We start from the raw sequence: 20,147 nt of genomic DNA on the forward strand, positions 1-20,147 counted from the left end.
AAGTTTCAGCCTTCAGTTCAAGTTCTGTTTGTTGCACATCTGCTTGGACCATACTCTTCACTGCAGAGGTCTGGTCATCATTAATAGAAGAAAGCTCTTTGAAAGCAGATTAAATACCTGCTTTGGAATGATGTCATCAAGAGCAGTTTTGATTCATAGGTTTCAGTTTCCATGTCCACTAGTAGGACTGGAAATGGTTCCATTCAGACCAGGCTGTTGCAGGTCTGTACTTAAGCAAATGATAGTCCACAGTGCCTGAGCACCAAAGCAGGTGGAAATGCAGCATTTAAAAAAACATGAATGGATTATATCTACACATAGCTACACACAGACCATAACAAGGACCTTCCTGTGAAACCACGTGAATCCATCCTAAGACCCAAGCGTACTGATGAGGGCACTAAGAGTGCTGGAGCACTCTGTTCAATGGTATAGTGTGAATCAAAATGTTTAAGACACCCTGATTCTGCTCGGATGAATTGAAGGAGTCTCCCAAATAAGAGGTTTTCAGCTTATTATCTTAAAATCTCTTTTCTGCACCCAGCAGGAGTGGATGAGGACCTAAGCCAAATGGGGATATGTAAAAGTACAGCAGTGTCACACAATGGTGACTTCTGCCATACCATGTTGAATTTACTGGTAAAATGCTGTTAATCCCCTGTACTCTCCCCAGCAAAATCTCACCTTTCTCCAGCAGTGTCTCAAGTCACGTTTCACCATTTCAGAAATAAACCCACAGCCACCTGAGAAACAAATACCAGACTTATGCTTCCTCATTTGTGGATTTATTTCTGTTTAGTGCGAGGGAGCAACATCGGTCCTTTTTCTTTACGCTTGCACTCTTCCATGGTGATAGGTCATATATCTGCAGCAGTACACCAGGGCAACCATGTGGCTGAAATGCCCCAAGGCAACAATGTTTATAGGCTGCTCCAAAGCCCATGTGACAAAATGCTGCAGACCATGTCTTAGAGGATCATCACCATGTGTTATGAAGACAAGTGCCAAAGAAAACACTCCTGCAAAAGCAGTTAAAGCAGCAAACAAGTTCTCTGCTTTCTGGAGCTTTGAAGTCATGAGCCTCAAATAGAAGTACTAGCTGCGTAATCTGCAGCACTTCCCCCAACAACTATTTAATTTGACTTAAACCCAAAAATGAACTATTTAAGCAAAAGGTGGTACCATTCCTAAATAAAGCCCTACAAAAGGTCTGAAGTAGCTCTGTGCCCTCCAGCCGGGCAGGAGTTTTTACAACATCCGACTGCTTTGCACTGGGAAGAAGCAGTAAATCAGTCTGTGGTAGGCTCAGCTCTGAAAAAGCTTCACTAGCTGAGCTAGGTGGGCCTGCACATCCCTGAACAGAAAGACAAGAATAACTACTGAAAAAATAAATGATGGCTATGTATTTCACATTACAATTGAACTTGTAAAACTTCTGCTGGACCTCTCCCACAGCACTGACAGCATCAACAATAAGCTCTTTGAAAATACGTGGGTTAAGATGTAGCCACTTACTATAGGAGCAGCCGAAGACCTCAACTCTCAGTCCTATCCGCCCACCAACATTCCACTTCAGAGGGATGAAGCGCAAGAAGCGGGCTTTCATGGAGTGCAGAAATTTGTGGTGAACCACACTATCAGCATTGCTGTTCCCTGTGAAAACCTGGAAGGAAAGAGAACCTTGGTGAGACATTTAGCACCGAGAGGTGAATGCAGCACTCTGAATTAAGGCTGTGAACTGCTACCCCTCTCCCTGATGCTCAGTCTCATAAATTACTCAAAATAATATAAATTGATTTTGAAGTTTTCTTCTAAGTGCTGTGTCTTTTATGGAGGGAGAGGAGGGAGACAGCAGCACGCAGAGCACCTCCACATAGCACAGAGATGTATACAGGGAGTTACAAAAGCAGACCATAGATGGGGATGTTACAGAAGATGCTACGTAATTTCTTCAATCCAAGGATATTCCTGTGCACCACAGTATTCCATCAGCCCCTAACATACACACCGTCCCTTCAGTCCAGTGAAGGATGGGGACCAGTTTAGCCTTTGGTGCATTCAGGGTAGGAGAAAAAGATAGTCACAAGGCACCAAGGTTTGGCCAGAGCCTGAAAAATGAACAGGAAAGTGTAGATCTAGATACGCCACAAAAAACTCAAGCGAGAAAGACACAGGAAGAGACAAAAACCTGAGTCAGTACATGGGAGAGCCAACATTTTGGCCATGTTTGCACCCAAGAGAGTGAAAGCTTGCACACAATAATAATTTAAGGTTTTCTTTTCTTGCCTATTTGATTAATAGCCTGCAACTGCAAGCCAAAATTAATGGCCCCACTCAGAACTATCACTTAACAAAAGCAAATTCTTTCATGGGTGAAGAATGACTGCAGGATTTCAAAGATAAACATTTAGACAACTATCCAAGCTATGACCCTGCCTGAAGATTTTTCAATTCATCTTTACACCCTTAGTCTGTATATCAAACTAGGAATATCATAGGCTTCCTGCAATCTTCAGAACATTTGAATAACTCAGCTAGGATTTAAATTTGAAGCTAACAGTTTTGTAAAACATGAAAATCAAAGACCGAACTCACAAAAAAAAATTACACAGTAAGGTCATATTTGTAAAAGATGTCCTTCTCTCTGTAAGTATAAAATCTCATCACAAAAAGCTGTATCAGTTTTAAATGCTTCTGGAATTCAAAAGCTGGCAGCATTTACCTACACAATGTAAACTGCAAGCAGAAATTGGAATAATCCCAGTACAGCAGATCTACAATTTTTTCCCGATGGCCAAACAAGGTGCTAAAGAGATTGGAGGTTTCATCTCCACTCTGAAAAAAAAGGACTAATTAGCAATTGTTTTTTACCTAAATGCAAGCATTTCAACTTTTTCCCCAATGTTATTAAAAATGGTGTAAAACTTCAAATTCAGTGTCGTCTTATTTTACTAAACTTAGCATGCTATTGTTTTATTAGAACTATATTGAATAAAAAAAATTCTTGAACTTTTCTAAGGCACAATACTTTGAAACCATATAATTGCTTATTTCATTTCACCTTAAAAACTCTAACCTGGGCGAACTCTCTTATATGAAATAAGCCTTATATTCCACCCAGTCATGATTGCAAAAGACAGCATATATCTCAATTCCTAAGACATGCTTTGCAAGTGTATTTCATTGACGGTATTGCTTGCCCCTGAAAATGAACAAATTTACTGAAACAATTTCTCACAACTCCAGTTACTTCAGTGAAGCGAAGCACCACCTTTCAAAACATGTGATCTGTAAAATTATTTTTATTAGGAGCTTATCAGGCTGGAAAAGGTATATAATTTGGCTATCCCAACTGTCCACAAAGCTTTTTCTGTCCTGTATCTCTTCTTCTGAAATTTTTATGCGCAATATGTTGTTTTTTACAAGTATTATGCAATGCTTAACTAACCTCTCTCTAATTCACCTATATTATACAATTACATTTTTTTGTATGGAGATTCTTGTTGATCTGAATTCAAAGTTAACCACATAGAGTACTTCAGCAGTCTTGCCCTTCAGATATGTTTTGAGGAGTGCCACAAGTAGCACTTCAAGATGTCCTGGGCTTACTCATGCTGCTCTCCAGATAGGAGCCAAATTCAAATTCCAGCAGAGTATTTCAGAGGTTTTTTCCTTCTATATTACAAATGAAAAATCCTGTTCTTCTCAGTAATGAAACTGTCAGGAGAGGGTAAGTCTCACAGAGCTGCGGTACTGCTCACATTTTTATTAAGAGACTCATGGATATACAAGATGGATAAAGGGGACTGTTGTTTTCTGATTGTTTTCTTAAAAAGCTCATCTTCGTGGAATCTTGTGATTATGTAAAAATTTCACCTTTCATAAGAGAAGAAAGAAATAAGGAAGAAAGAAGAAAAAGAACAGAGGGGGAGCAAAGAGTTCCCAGTCCTCCCAATTGCAAAGAAAAGCTTAAAACACAGTGACTTAGAATGCAAGCGAAAGGTGAAAATTAAGATACAAAAGAAAAAGTAGCCTTTAATACAGCAATACTGTGAGAAATAAGGGTCGGTGGTGGCGTTTTCTCACAAAGCTCTCATACACAAGGCTCTCAGTACTGTGCATTGCATCATAGGCCCACAAGGTAATCATTTCTTGGTTTATAAAAAAAAGAGAACATTTTGGGAGAAAGACCAAGCTGAAAAGCACAGCACCTCTAGAAATATCTCCTTGCAATTACAAAGTAATGGGAACTTGGTAATTTGTGAATACAGCTGTGTGCTAAGCCGCCCACACATTCCTGCTTGGAAAGCAGGTAGGAACGCAGCCCACGCTGGCACACAGTGGCATGCTGTGATCAGTGGGCCCTCGCGGCTGCTGGAAAACTGTAGAGGCAGTTCACAACTACCTGTAACTGTTGGCAAGGGGAGTCTTGACACCTCTCTTGCAGAGCAAACCTGTAAAGCCGTTTTTCGCAAAGCTTGTGCAAGCTGCATGCCCAAGCACAGCACACAGGAGCATCACTGCTGCTCACACGCACAGAGGCAGTCCTCTGCCTCCAGGCACGGGGTGTGCACAGCATGCTTCAGGGTCTGCCTGTGCAGTCAACAGAGCTTTGTGGGTTTGCCAGGTAAAACAGACGGCTGTACCCCACTGTCCGCAAGCAAACCCAGATGCCCACCCGCAAGCATCTGTGCTAGATAATTTCTTTCATGACACCTCAAGGAAGAGCCAGAATTACCTACCATACAGTCTCCAAATCAGTTGGCTCCAAACCTGATGTGCAAATATGTAAAAACATCCTTCCCACATTGAAACAGTCATGCTGGTAAAAATAAACCCTTCAAAAGTCTAATACAGCCCTTACAGCAGTGTTTCTCAAGCTTTTCAGATAACCAAATACCCAATGAAGTGGGTTTTTTTGGCAAAAAAAACCCACAGGCCCATCAATCTTGCCTACGAAATGATCTAGCATGCAGCTGGCACATCACTGTTTGCTGTTAACTGTGGGGTGTCACTGTGTATCCCTTTAGGATTGCTTTGATTTTCGCTTCCAACTCTCACTGCTGCGCAGATCACCTTCTGATGTCTTATGGACCACCTGTGGGCTGTAGACCATTGATTGAATAACACCAATTGCCATGGATGGTCACTTGAAAACTTAGATCCACAGCTGACACAGAAATAATCCATCCATTAAAGAAGATGAAACAAGGATGCAGTACCAAATTTCATAGCCCTGGAGGTTCAAATATTGATTAACAGTAAACTTACTGGTGAGAATGGCAGAAATACTTCCTCTTGAGAAACAGCCTCTATTACAAGTTGTTGTTGATAGGGATTAATTTGCAGGAACAAAACGACAAACTAACAAAGAAAACAAAGCACCAGCATGCCATTTCCCATGCTACACAGTTGCTCTGGGAGGGATCTTAGCACTGAAATCTGCGGTTTCTTACAAGCCCTGTGAACACAACAGACTGATGATTTACCTGGGAAATTCTGCTTCTGGCATTCTATGGGGCTTATAAATCAAAAAGCTCCATTAGCGCCAAATATTGCCACCAGCTTCTTGAAGGCACAAGCTTTTCCCTAGTGCCATTGACTGCAAGGTTAACAGCTTGCCACAGGCAGGGCAGCCTCTCAGACCAACCTTGTTTCATGACGCCTGGCTACGTGGTGCCCTGCTGTGACACACACCATGGCACCACAGTAATACTTTATGACTTCTTTTTTTTAATGAGCCAGCAAAGGCAGGTCCCCACTGGTGCAAAGAGGTGAGGTGAGAACAGCAGCACTGGTTTGAGGCAGGGTGTGACCAGCCCAGTGCTGCCTCTTTGAAGGGAAGAGTAAGAGCCAGAGGATGCAATGCTTTTTCCCAATGCTCAACCCACCTGGTTCATGGGTTATAATGAGGTGAAACAAAATAGAATTCCTATTTAGATGAGAAATACAACTTTCAAAAGAAATTTAAATCTCAAAACCATGGTCGTTACCTGGAATTTGGGGAATTTGGATGTATGACTCCCTCAGGAGAAACAACAATTCAATGAATGGCCTGTTTATACAACTCCCATTCAGGGGAAACACAAAAGATGTTCAAGGGCAGCTCAGAAAAATGTCACACAAATGTGGCAAAATATGACAGTTGTTTAATAACCCTGCAGACACACATTTGTTTCTCTACCTCATTTATTAATTCAGATCTATGCCAGATCATACCAGTAAGATCTGATGTGCTAAACTTTAGATACCCTGCAGCCAAACTCTTAGACTGGTCTCCACCTTTAGACAGTCAAGTGGAAATTGGGTGCAAGAAAAGTGTCTGCTCATGAAAGCCTAATCAATTCAACAGATAGCATCAAACACCGGACTTTATCTCAGCCTCCCCTGCACGCACACTCTGCACAGCAAATGGCAACTTATTTACAGAGCTGCAGAAGGTGGTTCCTATAACGACTCTCCTGAATATATTTTGGTCTCCCACTTTGTTAGGCAGGTAATGGGATGGGTTCAAAACGAGCATGCAAGCAGCAGCATAAGCACAATCAGTCCTGAACGGTGGGCAGGCAGACCTGAGGTTAACTGCCTTCTAGGGGAGATATTTTAAGAAGTATTGAATACTCGTTTCTGCCAAAGTCACTGTGATGAACTGAGCTGAGGGAAAAAAAATATCAGATTATAAATGTGCAGAGGGCACATAACACAGATGTTAGCAATTTACAACATTTCAACCTTCACCGAAAGAAATACAAGCACAGAAGAGAGCACTCCACCTTCAAATCTTACCCATGACATCACAGTATGCTGCCTCCAGTGCCTAAAGAAATAAGGACGGGAGCGCACTTAATTCAAGCTATCCAGCAGCTTAGTGAAGGAAAAAAAGTGAGATAAAAAGCAGCTAAGCCTGTCATAAATCCCAAAACTGCAATACTTACAGTAAAACAATATAATTCTCCTTTTTAAACTTCCTTACTAGAATAAGAAAGATCACAAGGCTAGGAGCTAGCACTGTGGTACAGAACATGCTTCCCGGTGTATGCCTCCCAGGACCACCTCAAATATTTGAGTGTACATGCACTTTAAAGAAAACATGAATTTCCAGCTAAGAAACAACATGAAAATCTGAAACAGGAAAGAGAAAATACTGGCTACCTTTTCACATTTTCTAGGTTGAAATAAACTCTGACTCGACGATAGTTTTTATCTTCTCCAAAGGCAACAAAATTTCAGTTCTGCTCAAGTTTGTGTTACCTGGGATGCAACTCAGTAGGGCTACCAAGTGTAGGTGTTAAATTCAGGTTTGGGGGAAACCAGTCAGAACTAAGTTATGGTAGGGGTCCTGCACCTCTGCTTGTATGCGTGGAAAGAAACTGAATGCTACCATGACAAGGACACAATACAGCCACAAATGCACCATATGGAAATTCAGAAGCTACTGATTTTAATGGGATGCTACAACGTGTTTTTTTCACAGACTGATTATACCGCATCAGTGCCTGCTAGCAACACCTTGGGCCTGGATGGGCTTTTCGTGACTTTTTGTAACAGTGAAAATTAAAAAATCCATTTAGTTTCAGCTGTGAAACAAAAGCAACTATCAGTTCAGGCAATTCTAGAAAAGTCCCCCTTCATCTCAGCCTGGCTTTAAAATATAAAGGGACATTAACACACCACACCCCCCCCACACACACACACACACAAGAGGTTAAACAAAGATGTAACCAAAAAAAAAAAAAAAAAACCACAAGAGAGAAAGAAATGTGGAAGAAAAAATACAACTTCAAAATCTAAATGTTCTTTTTACATTTCACCTTTGCCACATACTGTGCATGTCAACAGTGAAAAGTGTTGTTTTGCTGATGTAATGGAAGTCCTGCCCAGCACATCAAACTGGAACTGTTAATAACTTGTCATAAAGAAACAGAGTGAAATGGCTTTGCTGTCATCTCAGTCGCCCCGTATCCATACTGGGAGCTGCTAAAAGCTCCACCTGACTTGGTGGGTGCGTTAAGAGCAGCTCTCCGGCACAGGGGTTCACATTAGGAGCTAGCCCCTGGGACTTGCCCTCTTTCAGCATGTGGCCTTAAAAATCCTTTTGCTATTAGAGGGTGTCAGACCACAGGGAGAAGGAAAGGATGACAAGGAGGACTGCTCAGCTCCTTAAAGAGCTGTGGTTTAGAACTTTGTTTTCACCTACCGTGCAGCCACATTATACATATGGATGACAAACCTATGCATTGTGTTTTCTCCCTTGTCTTTCTCAAGAGGCAAGTTAAATCTTCTTTCAGTTTTCTTTCAATCTCTAAAAATGAAGTAAATTTTTTACTTCAAGTACAAGAAACTTGCCTGCTCTGGAGAGTTAATGGGAGCCTTTTCCACCGATTTAAGATTTCAGTCTGAGCCCAAGAGGAAACAGCTGCCAGCCTGGTCCAGTGACTAGAAGCTGGAGGGCAGGATGTGTCCTCTTAGGACATCACTTGCCTCTGAGCATCTCTTCCTACTTCATGTCTGCCTTTCCTGTTAATGCACCATGGTCTTCATGACAAAAGGTAACCAGTCATTTCTGGTTAACAACCTTCTGGGCTGACGAGCTTGTTTCCAGGCTCATGTTTTCCCTTCCAGGTTGAACACTTTGACTCTATCTAGTCTAAAGCGTATCCTACCTTCAGAAAGAGAAGCCTCTATTCTGATTGTTTCTTTTCTTCCTTCCTAACAGAAGCTACATTTTTGTCTTTGAAACACCCATTCTTGACAAGCACCTCAAAACCAACATCCCCTGGCACAGTGTCAGAGCTGTTATTAGGGAGGAGCAGGGGGAAAAAGAATACAAGAGGTACCTGTCAAAATTATCCTCCCATAACGTATTATCTGAGAAAGTGACAACTTCCCTTCTCACTCCTCTACCCACAATGGGGGGAAATTAAGAAAAAAAGAAAAAAAAAATTGGTCTACAAAGAGGTAGTTTAACTTCCCTATACAATAAGAATTAAAATGAATGGCTGCAGTATGGGTTATCAAGCAGGAGTCCTACTGGGAAATATGCATTACATTTGTGACCTATAGAGGGGCTCCCTGCTGTGCCTCAGCAATCCAGTGTCCACCTGGGCTCCTGAGCATTAGTTAAGTCACCTCCGAGCTATTGGCAGTTTCTCTGTGCAGCACGGTAGTCCAGGGAAGATAAGATGCAGTAATGTGACAGGGTCTACTTCATCACTTCTTTGAATGATGTACTCAAGTGGGAAGGTTACTTGTTTCTAATCTACACCATTACCCTGAACGTACACCTTTCTCTCTGGTTAGTTACTTTCCAAATACAGAAACAAATACTGTTAACAAAATCATTAGCCTCAGATAGATGACTGCCTAAGGTAAACCACATTTACATGAAGGATGTTGTTTATTATCCTTCTGCTAACAGTTAGTGGAACTATTCACAGATTTTCCAATAAACCCATAATTTTTACACTATAAAAATATTTTGCAAAAGAAAACATTTTAAAAAAATAAAGAAAATCCATTAAGAAAATCTATGTAATATTTTGTTTTAAACAGGTCTCTATCAATCCAGAACAAATCAGTTTAATGACGATGACATTAAAAACATGAAGCTTCTTGGGTCCCTTCAGGACAATGAAACATATTTATTTAGATCAAAGCAAATGAAGCAAAATACTGCAGAACTTTTGCATTCATTCTTTGTGCTTCTTTTTTCTTTTTCTCCTGTTCCAATTTACCTTTAAAATATTGTAAATTATTTTCTTGTTTTGGTCAGCAGCCCCTCCAAAATGCTGGCTTTCTACACTGGAATGGACAGTTGATCTTCAAACAGCTTGAATTAGCGTTAATCTGTTTCCAAGGTCTGCCAGACTATACCTTGGCAAAGTCTGAAATATTCTATCCATCAGAGACCAAGGCAACTTGGCTATGGTGATCTCTTTTGAAGAAAGGAGAATTTACCAAATGGATAATGTACAAGCTACATCACTCGACCTCAGGACTAGAAAATGATCCCCATCTTCTTCTGTTTACTCATTCAGATGTAATCCAAGTGTCTGATCCAATCTGTAGTTGGGCAGGCTGCCCTTCTTCTTCCCAGCAATGAAACAAGTGCAATTTCCTTACCCTGCCGAGACATTCTTTGCATGCATATGTGATATTGCATCTCACACAGTTGCATCTCAGTGATGGAGAATTGATCCCCATCTTTAGTTTTTAGAGTCAGCTCTGTCTTTGGAGAACCTGGAGGTGAAGCTATTATCACTGTTATTATCATCACTGCTACATAAATTAATAATAATGGAAGCAAGAAGCAGCAAAATTAAACCCGTAAATTACAAGTCTAAGCTAAAAGTCAGCAGCTAATTCCTGTTTCTGCTCAGCCTTCTGCACTTTATCTTAAAGGCAATCCTACATATAGATAGTATTTTAAGCTGTATCACAGCAAGGATAAATATTTCCCCAGTACCTTGACTAGATTAACCTTAGCCAACAGACTGAAACTGCTCTTTCCATTGCCAACTCTAATCACAGATTTCAACTGTTCCACATAAACCTCATGCAGACCTTCATGCTTTACATTAAATTAGTGGGATTAACAATGCAGCGAATGTGTTTTTGTCTGGCAATGTTGGGGAACTCTGGGAACCTTCCCTGTATTTAGCTACATCAAAGTGTGTTTAAATAGCTAGTGCTGTACACTTGGTATTTCTCTGGTTATAACTTGCCAGACAGATCCAGCAAGATGACACCAGAGAGGTGTTAGTTATTCCATGCAACAGTGACATCAGACGAATATTGTGCTTCATTATCTTACATTATTTCCCTGTTATGAAGTTTGACGGCATTTTCATTTGGATCAGTAAAGTAATATCCTGTGGAAGAAGATTAATAGGTAGGCTTGATTTCCTCCAGTGTCTTATAATGCACTGAAACGCACATGCATACACACATATTTTTCGCTATATACCCTCTTCTGCACCACACATCTATGTCATCTGCTTTCACCAGAATGGATGTGGCAACCCAGACAGAGCTCCCACAAAAACATGCAGCCGTCCAGGTCCTGGGCTGCAGGGTGTGCCAGAGCCTTTCACTGGAACCAAACGGCAATAGTGAGAACTGCTGTGTGAGGTATGACCAGGTGGACAATCTGCTCAGCCTGTGGCAGAACTACGAGAGGAAGTAGAAAAGTTAAAGAGCATCAGGGAGACTGAGCAGAAGAAAGACTGGTGGAACCGTGCTTTGCCCTCCCTGAGGCAGAAACAGGAACAGGGACCAGAAAAAAAACAAGATCAAGGTGATCCTGTATTCTCCCCCCCACCAGGCTGAAGGCAGTGGCTCAAAGGAAAGGAGTGAATGGAGGCAAGTCCACACTTGGGGCAGCAGGTGAACCCTGTCCTTACCCATTTTTCCTTCCCAGGTGCCTCTGTACAGCGGGTATGAGGCTCTGCATGTGGAAGGCCAGTCATATGGATCATGGTCCATCTACACCAGAGGTGTTGCTGAAGTCAGAAAGGCCTACCCCCAGTATCACAATGACCTCCAAAAGAAAGAAAAAGGCAGGTTCTTGTTGTTGGTGACCCCTTTCTGAGGGGAACAGAGGCTCCAATGTGCCAGACAGACCCTCCTCTTAGGGAAGCCTGCTGCCTCCCTGGGGGCCAGGTTAAAATCATCAGGGAGCTTCCTAGCCTTGTATGGCCCTCAGACTATTACTCATTATGGCTCTTCCATGTGGGTGGCAATGAAGCCCAACTTAAACCATCCTGACATCTGCTGGAAAAGTAGCATGGCAAGCTGTAGGCAATCCAGGAGACTCGTGGAATAATTGAGGATAACTTCTTAAGCCAGATAGTACACAGCCCTACCAGAGGGGATGCAATACTGGACCTGTTGGTCACCTATGCAAGTCAGATATTTGGTGACGTTAAGCTTGGAGGCAGCCTGGGCTGAAGTGACAATGCACTGCCGGAGTTGGCAGTCCTGTGGGATATGGGTCAGGACCCTGAATTTTAGGAAAGCAAACTTCCAGCTATTCAAGAAATTGATCAATAGGACTCCCAGGGAAACTGCCCTCAGGGACAAGGGAGCAGAACAGAGCTGGCAGATCTTTAAGGATTCTTTCCATAGAGTGCAAGAGCTCTCAATCCCCAGGTGTAGAAAAATCAGGAAAGCAAGGCAAGAGGCCAACATGGATGAGTCAAGACCTGCTGGTGAAACTAAAGGGCAAGAGGGAAATGCACGGGCAGTGGAAGCAGGGACAGGTATCCTGGGAAGAGTACAGGGACATTGCCCGGTTGTGTAGGGATGGGGTCAGGAAGACAAAGGCACGGCTGGAGCTGAAGCTGGCAAGGGATGCAAAGTATAATAAGGAGGACTTCTACAAGTACGTCAACCAGAAAAGGAAGGTCAAAGAAAGTGCACCTCCCTCAATAAGCAAGGCTGGCAAACTGTGACTACAGATGAGGAGAAGGATGAGGTACTCAACTTTTTTTCTCAGTCTTCACTGGTACCCTTTCCTCCCACACCTCTTGGGGGACTGGAGGAGTTAAGTCCCTCCCACTGTAAGAAAAGATCAGGTATGTGACCACGTGAGGAACCTGAACATACATATGTGTATGGGACCTGGTGCAATGCATCTCAGAGTCCTAAGGGAATTTCTCCATGATATTTGAAAAGTCATGGCAGTCAGGTGAAGTTGCACCCATTTTTAAAAAGGATGGAAAGGAGGACCCTGGGAACTACCGACCTGCCAGCCTCATCTCTGTGGCTGGGAAGATAATGAAACGGATTGTCCTAGAAGCTATACTAAGGCACATGGAGGTGATTCAAGACAGCCAGCATGGCTTCAACCAGAAGCAGGTTCTGCCTGACCAACCTAGTAACCTTCTATGATGCAGCTATTACGTTAGTGCACAAGGGAAGGGCGATAGATGACATCTATCTGGACTTCTGCAGGGCCTTTGACATGGTCCCCCACAACATCCTTCTCTCTGTATTGGAGATATCAATTTGATGGCTGGACTGTTCGGTGGATGGGGAATTGGTTGGATAGCCACATACAGAGAGTATTGGTCAATGGCTCCATGTCTAGATGGAGATATCAGTGGCAAGTGGTGTCCCTCAAGGGTCCTTCTGTATTGTTTAAAAACTTCATCAATGAAAAAGACTGCAGAATCGAGTGCACCATCAGTTGTTTGCAGACAACACCAAGCTGAGTGGTGTGATTGATGCGTCTGAGGGATGGGATGTCATGCAGGGGGACCCTGGAAAGCTCAAGGAGTGGGTCCATGTGAACTTCATGAAGTTCAACAAGGCTGACTGCACAGTCCTGCACCTGGGTTGGGGCAACCTCTGATATCAATACAGGCTGGGGGATGAAGGCATTGAGAGCAGCCCTGCCAAGAAGGACTTGAGGATCCTGGTGGATGAACAGCTGGACATGAGTTGACAATGTGTGCTTGCAGCACTGAAAGCCAACCGTATCCTGGGCTGCATAAAAAGAAGCATGGCCAGCAGGCTGAGGGAGGTGATTCTGCCCCTCTGCTCTGCTCTGGTAAGATCCCACCTGCAGTACTGTGCTCATCTCTGGAGCCCTCAGCACAGGAAAGGTGTGAGCCTGTTGGGGTGGGTCCAGAGGAGAGCCACAAAAATTATCAGAGGAATGGGACACCTCTTTTGTAAGGGAAGGCTGAGAGAGTTGGGGTATAATAGAAGGTGCCGGGGAGACCTTAAGCCTTTCAATGCTTAAACAGGGCTTATAAGAAAGATGGGAGCAGACTTTTTTAGCAGGGCCTGCTGCAATAGGACAAGAAGGAATGGTTTTAATCTAAGAGGGCAGATTCAGACTAGATAATACGAAGATATTTTTTTTTACCATGAGCGTGGTGAAACACTGGAACAGATTGCTCATAGAGGTGGTAGATGCCCTGTCCTTGGAAACGTTCAGGGTCAGGTTGGATGGGGCTCTGAGCACCCTGACGTAGTTGAAATGTCCCTGCTTATTGCAGGGGGGGTGGACTAGATGACCTTTAAAGGTCCCTTCCAACCCAAACTATTCTACCATTCTGTATTTTTTTCTCCTTTGAATAGGAGAACATTGATATCCTAGCAAAGATAAAGTTTACATCATAAAAAGGCACTGCAGACTGATCTCACTGTGCAGTTTACCTTGCTCAAGTTCTTCTCTCAGCAATACCATCATCATAAAGTACACAAACATAAGGTTACAAAAAATACTAACAGCAGTGATTGTTTCTAAGGTTTGATATACTGTGCTAATTGTAAATTAGAAAAAAAATTACATGTTTTTGCCCATACAGTTCTGTAGACTTTTTCAAGCATGCCTTGTTAAACTGCAAATTCTGCTGTGTTGATACACCATGAGTTACACCCTGTATCGGTATAAAACATTACCGCACCCTGCAGGGCAGTGAAACCATGCTCGTGTGCATCTGCCATAGTCTTGGCCTAGTGAGTCACACAGACTTCTCTCTTACCACAGGAGGGTTAAATCTAATTGACATAGCTTCCTCCTACAAGACCATTACTGTAATACTTGCAGCATCCTATATTTGAGTCGTGTCATTCCACTTTCATATTTCGGTCCATCGTTGAACCACATGAAGTTAATCTCCAGGACACTAAACCAACTTATAGAAACCACTTCTCTTCCTCCTGAAATAGAGTAAGACAAGCTTTTGCAACATCTCTGCAGGCATATCTGCAAAGTTTTCCAAATGCATGTCTGCCCATTAAGTTTCCAACCACACCAAAAAATCATCAGCAGTAGGCTTTGAAGCTCACAATGTTCTCTAAACTACAGCACAAATAAAGTAACTTTCTGTTAGTGATCCAAGGAGGAGGTGGTTTCACATTCTGACTCTGAAGTGTAAATTTTGCCTGTATATGCAAAAGGCCTGTAACTGTTTTTATGGTAGGACATTAAATGAACTCCTGATAGATTTGGCAGGTCCAAGACCACAGTAGGCCATAAATAAAAATTGATCCATAGCTTTTGTTTTGAAAATGGAAAGAGGACGGGAACTGCTCAGCAAGTTGGAAGTTCCAGCTCTTGTAAGAAACTTATTTCAAAATGAATACGATCACTGTGTTGCTAAGCATAAGGGAAAGAACATGGAAATCGTTTCTTGCAACAAGAGGAGTTTCTACACAACAGAGGTTTCTGTAAATATGTAAAAGGGGTTGCATTATTCTGGACTGTCTCTAGGACCTTTGATAGGAGCTCCATTCTTGTTCTTTCCCCATGGAGGTTCATCTTAGAGAAACTATGTCTTCACACCCTCTAACAGCAAGATATGTGACACTGATTTATAGAAAAAAAAATCACCAGTTTTTAAGTAGGTGTAATAGATTGCCAATAGGAAGGCAAGACTGCTAGTTGTCATCCCCTGCTGTACACCTCCATTTAGGCAAGGTACAAAGAATGAGGTGTGAAAATATTCCTAAGCCTTGCACTCTGTGGCACTAGGTTCAGGAGCCTCACACACCATGTCAGAAATGTAAGAACATTAAGAAAACTAGTTTTTTTCTGTATGAACCTGCAGCCCAACATTTACCTTAATGGATACTTTTAAAGAGATCACATTAGACCTATGGCTTAAGTGAAGAGAATAGGTTTAAGTGAAGGAAAAATTAGAATGATATCTTAAAATACCATGTCAATAACTTTAGTATAATGCCTCTTAATACTAATTGCATAGATTGCGTTCCCAGAGTGTTCTTTTAGCACACATCTTGTAAGCTGCCCTTTCTCCTTTCACTTCCGTACAGTTTTCCCCTAAATCATAACCAGGCAAACACTTAAACACTAGATATCTTAGGAGTCTCTCCCAATGGTACCAATATTTCCTATTTAAATACAGAAAAAAAGGGGTGGGTGGGAGTGTGTGTGTGTATCAGTAGCTGCTTAACAAGCCCGTCTCCTGAGGTGTGAAATCTAGCATACAGGGCTCTTTTATTCTTTTTAATCTCATGATAGTAAATGAAAGAAAGGACCCATGAGTTGGATCCATGAAAGAGCTTTCCTTTCGACAAGAAATAGAAACACCTAACATTTTTTGACAATATTAAGATGAAGACATTGTGTTTAACAGTCTTTTCCTGAAAGCAGTATGAGTAGCTACACCTTGAAAGGTAACAAAGAAGGGAAGGAAGAAATAAGTGTTTTAGACAATGCAACCCACAGAGAAGAAAATTAACCTATTATAGGATTTCCTTTCAAAACTTCTGCATACTGTGAGGCCGGCATAATAAGCTGTGCTAAGACATATGTTCACTGTTCAGTCTTAGAAAAGATGAGTTCATTTTCTGCCAAACAGAAGAAGACTGCTCAAATATACAAATTTAACTTCTAATAAAGAAGGACATTGATATGCCCTCAACTGCATCTGCATCAGTACTATGTAGTCACACGCATGTTTGAACTCATCAGGTTTCTGCAGTATAGCATTAATGAACACCTGAAACAGTGCCCATGGACAGAAAACACAACATTAAGATAACAGTTATTTAAAGCACCACTAAAAAAATACATTATGACTAAAAGAATATTCAACAATTCTGTAGGCTTCCAGTTATTTTATTATATGATATCCTTGGAGAGTGTCAGATTAGCATTTTCAGAGAGTCCAATTTCCCTCTGTGTTGGTGTTCATATGACTTACTGAGGAATGAATTAAGCAAAATTCATTATTCTTGATTACAGAACAGCACAGAAATGGACAAAATGCACACATTTTAAACCAGTAATGTACGGTCTCAGGAAATCAAGTCCCATTTAAGCAAAACATGTCAATACAGGTCTCTAGGGTTATGTTAAATGTACACGTGCTAATTCTGGAAGTCTAACTAACTTGGGTGAATGCCCTGTGTACTCAAAAATACATCCCAGCAGACATATTAGTGGAAAGCCAATGAAGAAGGCAGTGCAGTTGCAGGGTACAAATTATGTAAGAATGGAGTGGGAAACACTGATAAAAGAAAGGTGCTATGCATTAAAGAAAGGTTAGAACTCACTAAGAACAATGAGTTAGGACTGATCATCCCAATATCTATGTGGATTGAAATTCTTCCACATTAGAGTGTTAGATCTGGGTGATCAAGAGCATGATGAGGCAATGTTATTTCACACAATGGTAGATAAGGCAGTAAAAAGAGATCCATGACTAGAGAAAACAAGTGAGATCTCTGTTGCCTTTGAATAGAGAGGGTAACTGTCATAGTGACCTAAACACTAAAATTTAGAAAATAGAAATGCACAATTGCTGGAGCTGGTGGGCAAGGTACCCAACATGCAGACACAATGCTTGCTTTAGACAAGCAGCACTCAGGATGAAAACACTGCTATTGAGCTACTCTGCAACACTGGCCACACTACACTGAAATTCAACACATCCAATTGCAGCACTACACACACAGAGGGAAAAAATATTCCTTTAAGGCAAAGCTTAATTTCAAAAAGAGGAAACACTTTTAATTTCTAACTAACAAGTCCTAGTTTTTAGGTAACAACAGCACCATAGAGGTATTTTAAAGTAATCATATTAGAGATTCAAATTAAATACATGTCACTTACTCTGAAAACAAATTTATTTATAAGGAAAGAAAAAAAGAATCTGGTAAAAATGAGAGAATAAAAGAAGTTCTTTGAAGTAGAAAGACTTCCTTTTAAAGAAGTCACAATTAAATTATGAAAATCTAAATCAGGATGAGCTCTGTAATTACAGAATAACGTACAACTTAAAAAAATAGTAAATAATTCGATATACTGCATGAAAGCTAGCAATAAATACCTTTTTAAACATGTGAAGGAAGAAAACCTGAGAAAAAGTCTGCAAGACCGCCTTGAAGAAGACAAGGCCATATCTGAGATGTTAAATTAATTCTTTGCATCAGAACCAAGCAGGATACAGCTTAGGTTACTTCCAGCTCTAAGCTCTTTCTTTTGGAGGAACAGGTGAGAAAGCATTTTGAATTGAAATACTGAGTTAACATATAAAATGAACAGAAGAAATCCACTAAGTTCAGTTAGTATTTTTCCACAAGGAAATGCTATATAAAATTGCTCACCTGTAAGGTACAATGTCTATCCCATCAAGGAAATGTACTTAATTACCAGAGAAACAGAAAGTGGCAGATGCAGGAGTATGTTTTAAAGGGCTTTAAGTCAGGTCTGGGCACCCACATACAAATAAATGTAAAAATCAGTAGAAATTATTTTAAAAATCAGTGTAAGCAACCAAGCGGGTAATTATATGATCACTAAAAGATGCCTTGTTTTTTCAGAGGGAAGACAGATCTCACAAATTTATTAGAAGTCTTCAAAGGGATCAGTTTATGTATTGATAACGATGGTTTGATTGATACATGTGCTTGCACTTTCATCAAATTTTTGTTGAAAATCACTGAAAGAAAAAAAGTAAACAAACCACGCTGATATATGACAGCAGGAATGTGCCTTTATGGATTAGTAATTTATTAAAGAATAGGAAAGAAAGATGAGTTGGGAAGAAAATGATCAGTGGACACTAGGGGAATCTAGTCTGATCTATGCTATTTCTTGACTTCATAAATGCCATATTGAAGAAAATGCAGAATATAGAGAACTGACACGATGTTATGATAACATGAAATCTGGTAGCTTGTAAAAATAAAGACCGACTATGAAAAGCTGTACAAGGATCTGATGATACAAAATGATTTGGCAGTAAAATGGAAAATGAATAGCATCAGCAAATGTAAAGTATAGAATCACAGTAAAAAGTATCACAGCACACAGACAAAATCATCCTCACCACACACACCCTCTGAAATGGGTTGTAAATCCACTACCACCATTCAGGAATTTTGAAATCTTGTAAACTGTTTGATGCAAGCATCTGTTCTGAACTCAATCATGGCCAAAAAAACAAAGAGGTTTTTAGGAACTACTTGAAGTAGAGAACAAGCAAAACAGAAAGCACCAAAATTACATTATATATTAAGCAGGTATGTGACAGCAACTTGAAAACTGTCTGACAAAGATACAGCAATATAGTATAAAACATCTTTGCAATCTAGAAATATTAAGCAGACCAGGATTTTTGATGTAAAAAAATACCTGAAGTAGAATACAACACAGAGCTATAAAACAATGAATGACAGACATTGCGTGAGATTGGGGAAGTATTATTCACGTTTACTAGCACATAGAAAGCTAAACAACTAACACCATTTTCAGACATCTTGTGGACCCAGCAGCTTTTCTTTTACTAGGGATTTCTGGATAGGCTGCTTCTGGTCAGATTTTTAGGTCTCCCTACATGAAATGTCAAATCTACTGCTCAATTTTGCTGATCTCTTCACCACCACTACAAAGAAAAAGAAAAGGAAAAAAAAAAAAAAGAGCACAGAAACCACAAAAGTAATGAAACGTGTAAAGTCTTAGATAAAGACAGGTACATCAAGATTCATAATTATTCAGTGTCTCAAAATATTTACTGATAAAAAGTTAAAAAACATCTACTTCATTTCCCCCAGTGAAAAAGATGAAGAAATTTCTTTCTTTGGAGCTAGTGACATTTCACAGGAAATTGTGCCTTAAAAAACCCCAAAACAAACCAATTTTATTTCTGTGCTATTTATTCATTGGCTTATTTTCCAACAACTACACTGAACAGAAGAAATCTGAAAAATAATATAAATCTGATTTGATTTCAAAGTTTCTCTTTGAAAAATGTCACTGAAAGTATTCCTTTCCCTTGAACAAAAAAATGGTACTGACACAGGTCATTTATCAAAAGGAAAATTTCTCCATAAACTGAGTAGTCAGAACCTGGGACTGTAACTGCAAAGTTATTTGGAAATCACATACAGACTTTGCACCGCAAGCCCATTGGTTTCCTTCTACTCCTTCCTAGCTGAGCATCCTTGCAAACCATACCACAGTTATGAAGCATCAGTAGCTATTTTCTAAATGGATGAACTCTTCTTCCATATTTTTTTACTGTAAAGTTACATAGAAAAGACAGTTTATTTGTAAGGTCACCCTTGGCATTAGTTTTCACCCAGTTAGGTCAAATACCACAAAGCATGCACTTCCTTACCATATCCACCCATGGCACAATCAGATCATGGTGAATAAAAACTTC

General features: G+C 40.7%; 1 protein-coding gene across 5 annotated transcripts in view; it reads right to left on the minus strand.

Annotated features, from left to right (window-relative positions):
* The window catches only part of CNTNAP5 (contactin associated protein family member 5), a 318,700-nt gene that overhangs the window by 165,833 nt on the left and 132,720 nt on the right, over nt 1–20,147 (minus strand). For 4 of the 5 annotated variants that reach the window (XR_013929928.1, XM_080398712.1, XM_080398711.1 and 1 more), the window contains one exon: nt 1,516–1,663. Coding sequence is in view for 4 of the 5 variants with exons in the window: in XM_080398712.1 (XP_080254838.1) it covers nt 1,516–1,663 (148 nt within the window). In the remaining variant the exon portion in view is untranslated. Of the gene's footprint in view, nt 1–1,515; nt 2,836–20,147 lie in introns of all 5 variants that reach the window. The other variant, XM_080398713.1, reaches the window with a different exon arrangement.

The sequence above is a fragment of the Falco punctatus genome (assembly GCF_963210335.1).
Source record: "Falco punctatus genome assembly, chromosome: 8".
In the NCBI taxonomy this organism is placed as follows: Eukaryota; Metazoa; Chordata; class Aves; order Falconiformes; family Falconidae; genus Falco; species Falco punctatus.